Here is a 6157-nt window from a genome sequence, read left to right as displayed (position 1 = left end):
TCAACTAATTATATTTATTTTGTGTAACAACATGTTCACAATGGAAGTCATTGTGATTTACGAGAATGGTTTGCTTCATTCATTACATAGTACATATTGTGCAATTTCGTAATACATCCTAATAACATTAACTCCATGTATGTAGGTCCATGTAACAGGAGTGCCAACCCACTCTTCGACTCTTCATTGATACATAAGAATTGGACTAAATATGTTCATGCCCTACGCATGAAGGAAGCCAAGCACAATATAGCCATTCCTCTTCTTCAAGAATGTCAAAGACCCGATTGTCCTTCACCTGGAATTTCACCCTCTATGACGATGATAGCTTTAGATGCCCAATATGTCTGCTTTGGTACTTGTATTGGTACACTTGCATGATCAACCATGCTATATGTATGATGCTATTTTGTGACGTCAATCAATTATGCAATTGAGGTTGAACATATATTTGTTACATTGATTGATAAGAATTTTGTTGTCTATCTATGCTCCAATTCATATTCTGACCAATTTGATATGAATTCCATGTGTTAAATTATAGTAAAGAAAACATATTGTCTTGATCACTGTGCATTGGACACGGTTTAATAAAACAAACCGTATGCAGTGGATATCTACAATACAAACAATTGAAGAAATGAAGCCTCTCTGATGGATAGTTTAATGCACATATTCTAGAAGAAACATATCATGCACGATAAACAAAAGGACCGCACACAATTTTCTTTTCACCACCCGTCAGAAATAATGTACTATCGCACATGTTTCCCATAAATTAATTGTGGGTGATTGTACTCATTATCACACATAATTTGTGAAAATGCAACTGTGTGGGACGGTTTTGCCATCACCCGCAATTTCTCATTGGTCAGTGATGACCCCCCCCCCCCCCACACCCTCGCAACACCAGCCCATGCGAGCACGCGGTTCCAGAAACTGTGTGCGATTGGGGGCCCGAATGGTGTGCATAGCCCTAATTTGTACTACCGCGGGCACTCCTCTTCCCGATGCCATCATCGCACAATACACCTTCCTTCATGGAGATGAAAGGAAGATAATTGGCGGTCCAAACCAAGGCAAGGAAGAAGAAGCCCCGTCATCATCCAGAGAGTGAATCGGAGGTTGTTCCAAGTCCCAACATGCAATAGCAGAGAGGTGAATAGAAAAGACCGCGGTGGCTCCTGCAAAGGAGAAATTTGGTCACCCCCTAGGTCGGCGCTAGGGAGAGTGATACATGGACAGACTCGACCATCAGAAAATTTCACACTTGTTATGATGGGAATGGTACTTTCCAATATTTCACAAAACTCTATCTGTATTGATCCATGCATATATACTAAGCCGGGGAACATACAACTATGGATCTATCATTTGAACTCATAGTTTTGGTGTATCTAACATGCATTAATCCTTCTATAATTGAGCAATATATATTTTTAGCGCAAATTGATCAATATATTGATCCCTGATCAATAAATTCTATTTTGAACAACATATTTAATTTGTTATAATGTGAATATTTGAGTGCGTAACCATATTGTAATTTGGACTAGATTTAAAGTCTCCTCCCCATTTCAAAAGATTGAGGAGCCGGTGTTTTGAAGCTGTTTAAACTGAAGAGAGGTTGAAGTGCAAATCAAATGAGATAGTTGTTAATAAGGTTGTATGACTAACGTCTTGTAAAAAAGTATACTGTGCATGATAAAAAGCATATGTACACGTCAACAAATGGATGACAAGTTGTCAACTCACGCCCAATCAACCAACACGGGTAGGCTGGGTAAATCTGCAAGCCTCGAATCTAACATTAAATCTTGTTCAACCTAGAATATTGGTGCATAGATCTTGTTCTACGTCTAAAAGGAGAACTAAATTAATGTGCTTAATTTTTTTCACAGTGCTACAATTATGTGAGTTGGGTTGGAATTTATTCATCCAGACATGTATGTGGTACGCTATAGGAACAATACAAGTTTAAAACTGGAATTACCTATGAATCACACCAACATGCACAAATGTGGATGGCTTCTCAATCAAATGACCAAACTAAGACAACATATACTGAAGCTTGCAGATTGTATTAATCGAAATTTGTCAAAAAAAAGATGCTTAGCATTGTATGTCTCTCCTCCTTGCTTTAGAATACAAATGGACATTTCAGAAAAACAAAAGAAGAGGAGAAAGGTGTGATAGCTCCCGGGTGTCCCTACACTCTCTATGAACAGTAAATTCAAAGAATAGGAAAAAATTCAAAAAAAATCTGAAACTTCACGACATCAGATATGGTCAAACTTTGGAAGTTCTTGCAAGTTTCATAAAAACAAATCATGCAGAGAAAGGTGCACACACGAGTTTCAGATTCCAGTGCTAAAAGTGCTCAAAACTTCAAGGACTGAAATCTATTTCTTTGTGTAGAACTCCTCGAATGTTTGTTTGGTATGAAAACTTGCAATCACCTACAAAATTCAATCATATATGATGTTGCAAAGTTTCAATATTTTTTGAATTTTGTTTCTATTTTTTCTGAATTTACTATCACAGAGGGTGTAGGGGCACCCGGGAGCTGAAAAACCACTCTCGTTAAATACACATGGACATGACTGCAGGAGTGCAGGTCTAATACAGAGAATAATACAGTAAGACTGAATTAGACAACGTAGTAGACAATCAAAATATATATGGAATGATTTGACTGGCAACTATTCAGTGAGTTATTTAACTGATTATATTTTAACTCTAAGTTGGGCTTCACGGCAACCAAACAGGATTTGGATCCCAACTATATATTCAACACAAATGAAACATACACAGATGCATATTTAAGGACTCTACAGAATGATACATGGAATTAATATATCTCAACACATGAGAGGCTCAGATTGGCACCTTGAAATGCATGCATGTTCTTCAAGAAAGGAGTATGCTTACCGTCTACCCAATTCTACATATAAAATTATTAGCAACTTGTTCAAGGGAGAGTTAAGCCACCATATGAACAGTGATGGAAGACAGAGAGGCAATAACGAACATAACACATGTCAGCAGTGGAAACCTTAGGTCTCTAAATGCGCAAGTTCCAATAGCTTCTGAAAACTATGGTTCTGTTCTTTACATTACTCAATAGGACAAGGAGCGAAGAACATTGGGGGAAACGTAAGTGGTAGTAAGAAACATAGACAGACAGCTGAGGCTTCCCCATGAGCTATATAGCTATAGCTTGTTTCTGTGAGGATGCAGTTAGTAGTATATAGTACCTTTGTGATCTTTAAACAACGGCAAGCATGCACACGTGTGAGAGCAAAGCACTGTAACAACTGAATTGTGATGCAGTTCCCAATTTGACAACTCCAACATAAACTCAGAACCAGAAAAGAACTAAGTGACGAGATATGCATGATTATGTTAGCTCAAAGCTGAACTGTCGTGAAGACTAGTATAATATACACACATCACTTCGTTAGAGTACACATAGGGCATCTAACACCTTTGTATGACACAAAAATAATTACCCAAAAGCATCTACAACACATCGATCTATCTAATAAAGTAGGAATTGACAGCTTAATTAAGCCCACACGAACACTAAGAGCACTAAATTTTCCTCCTTATCGGCTGGAATCGAATCTGTCGTCCACATAAACAACATACCAGCAAGACCAAGATGACTAGACCCATGCATATGCTCGGACAAATTGAGGGATAATTATTTAAAGCCATATTGAAAATCAAGATCGAGAAGGTTACACAGGCCACAGATTAAGGTTCAGGAGAGACAAGAAAAGAAAATAGAAGAAGAAGAAGAAAAAGAACAAGGAGGACAACATGATCAGAGATCGACAAAACACTACGAAATTGTACAGAGATAGAAATAGTGCAGTAGACGATAGATTGTTTCCTTGGATCGTTCGTGCGTTCGTGCTCTAACCTTTTTGCAAACTGCCCTGAAACCTTGTGGTTGCTCATCGTGATCTCGCCTTCTCTCCTCCGACAGCAATTACACCGATCTCCCAAGCACCTGTGAGAATTCAGAACTGTGACCGTCCGCCGGCCCAGCCGTGGCCGTCGGCACCGGGCGGGAGCTGCGAGCCGGGACCGCCGGTCATGTTGTTGAGAGGCAGCTGGTTGAAGAAGGGCAGACCGGCAGCCGACGGGTCGGGAGGGAACGGGACGCCGCCCATGCCGGCCGCGGCCGCGGCCTCGGCGTCGCCGGGCTGCTGCATCTGCATGCCTGCCGTTGCAGGCGGCGCCTCCTCGTCCTCCAGCGGGAGGCGCTCGTAGGCGACGTTAGCGAAGGACGCCGCGATGACGATGACCGGGCCCGCGGCGTAGAGCGCGCCCACGACGTTGCCGCCGACGACCTGCCCCTGCCCCCCGGCGAGGAATATGGTGAGGCTGGTGGCGCCAGGAGGAGCCGGCGGGGGCAGGAAGGAGCCCGAGAGCGACAGGATCTCGAACCTGCCGTGCAGGGTCACGACGGCGCCCGCGGGGGCCGACGGCTGCCGCAGGGTCACGTTGGTCACGATGCCGCTGCCGCTCAGCACGCACACGCCGCGCTGCCGCCGGCACGCGTACGTGGAGATGCACTCAAACACGTCGCAGCCGCTCCCGACCTCCAGGATGTGGGCGCGCAGCGTGTTGGCGCTCTCCCGCGTGATGATCACCGGCGGCTTGGGCTTGTTCTTCGATCCCGGGGGGCGCCCCCGTGGCCGGCGCGCCACCATGTCCCCAGGCCCGCCCCCGCCACCGCCACCCGCGCCATCACCGGCGGGGCCGGAGGATGAGGAACCGCCGTCGTTGTTCTCGCCGTACTGGGCGCCGTAGTTGCCGCCGTTGCCGTTGCCGTTGTGGTCGTCGTCGGCGGGCTCATGCTGCTGCTTGGCGTAGCTGTTCTGCTGCAGCTGGAGGTCCGGGTGGAGGTGGTGGAACTGGTGCACGTAGCGCGTCGCGGCGGTGCCAAGGTCGAGGCCTGCCATGCTTCTCTCTAGCTCATGTACTGATGTACTAGCTAGGAAGCAAAAGATTTAGAACTCCAAAAAAGCAGGGAAAAAATACAGGGAGAAAAATCAGATTGAAACAGAGTGGTGTCTTGTTTTTAGGTTTAAAAGGAAGCCTTGGAAAAGGAAGCAATGATTTTTAAAGCGATGCAGTTGTTTATGCTCCTGCTTGGTTTTTAAAAACTCTGGATCCACAAAGAAGCAAACAGGGAAGAAACTAAACAAAGGTGCAAGAAGATAGTGCTTGGATGGAGAGGAAAGGAGAGGTGAGAACACCAAAAGAGAGAGCACGCACTGTGTGATAAGGCGATGGCCGGGAGGGGAGAAGAAGAGAGGACGGCAAGCTATGAAGAGGAGGAGATTAGATGAGAAAGGGGGAGGAGGAGAGGAGAGGGGGTTTGAGAGCTTCTTCCAACCAGTGGGAGGAGGAGGTGCAACATGTACATAAAATAATGGGAGGAGAGAGAGAGAGAGAGTTTGGATGGGAGAACAAATTCTTGTGCATCCCTCCAGCTGTGGACAAGAAGAAATGGTGCGATGACGCTGACATGTGGGATTCGGCGTATGCGTGAAGGTGAGGCCCATGAGGCAGTTTCATGGGTGTTGTGTGTGCGCTGGTGACAGAGAGGAGACTTTCGGCGAAGGGGCGCGGGGTGAACTATGATGCACCAGTGTGATGCATGGCGACAGTGATGGCTTAGCGTGCCCATTGGAAGCTTTATGACGCTTAACCAGGGTTAGGTGCTTAAACCTGAGGTTAACGACCACTAATCCAGGATTGATACGACTTAGGGTAGAGGTTGTTCATACCGCGCCCCTGCACATGGGTCCCACTTCCAGCGCATTTTGCCCTAGGATCCTTTGCTCCGCGGTTGGATCTGGCCCTCATCGAGTGCACACACTATGCCGCGGCGGTACACGAGTTTGGTGGTTCAAATTGATCTTGTAGTCTTTGTATATGCTATATTTTTTGAATGTGGTTGCAACATTAAGGACACAAGAGTTTTGCATCTTAGCCACCGAATGATACTTATAGAATAATGCGATTAATCTTCCTTTTTTCATCGTTCTGAAACTTGCCAAGCCCATTTTCTTCATGGAAAACGGTAGGGAAGACCCCTACTATGCCATTCTATAAAAAACAAATTGGTGAAAAATTT

General features: G+C 45.0%; 1 protein-coding gene across 2 annotated transcripts; it reads right to left on the bottom strand.

Moving 5' to 3' along the window:
• Positions 1–3695: 3695 nt before the first annotated feature.
• On the bottom strand, positions 3696–5448 carry LOC125539650 (AT-hook motif nuclear-localized protein 23-like). Of its 2 annotated transcripts, none has more exons than XM_048703149.2 (2): positions 5293–5448; positions 3696–5008 (listed from the first exon to the last, which is right to left on the bottom strand). In XM_048703149.2, the coding sequence occupies exon 2, from the start codon at positions 4974–4976 to the stop codon at positions 4029–4031; it is 948 nt and encodes a 315-aa protein (XP_048559106.1). In that variant the 5' UTR covers positions 4977–5008; positions 5293–5448; the 3' UTR covers positions 3696–4028. The 2 variants fall into 2 exon arrangements, with proteins under 2 accessions (XP_048559106.1, XP_087400996.1); XM_087544870.1 differs by having other exon boundaries at positions 3696–5004; positions 5293–5446.
• Between the last annotated feature and the right edge of the window lie 709 nt (positions 5449–6157).

This window comes from Triticum urartu, chromosome 2A (assembly GCF_056163025.1).
Source record: "Triticum urartu cultivar PI428250 chromosome 2A, HENAU_Tu73, whole genome shotgun sequence".
Taxonomy (NCBI): domain Eukaryota; kingdom Viridiplantae; phylum Streptophyta; class Magnoliopsida; order Poales; family Poaceae; genus Triticum; species Triticum urartu.
This window is presented reverse-complemented; position numbering and strand designations above follow the sequence as displayed.

Coding starts and splice junctions, on each gene's coding strand:
- LOC125539650 (XM_048703149.2), bottom strand. CDS start 4,976: ATGGCAGGCCTCGACCTTGGCACCGCCGCGACGCGCTACGTGCACCAG.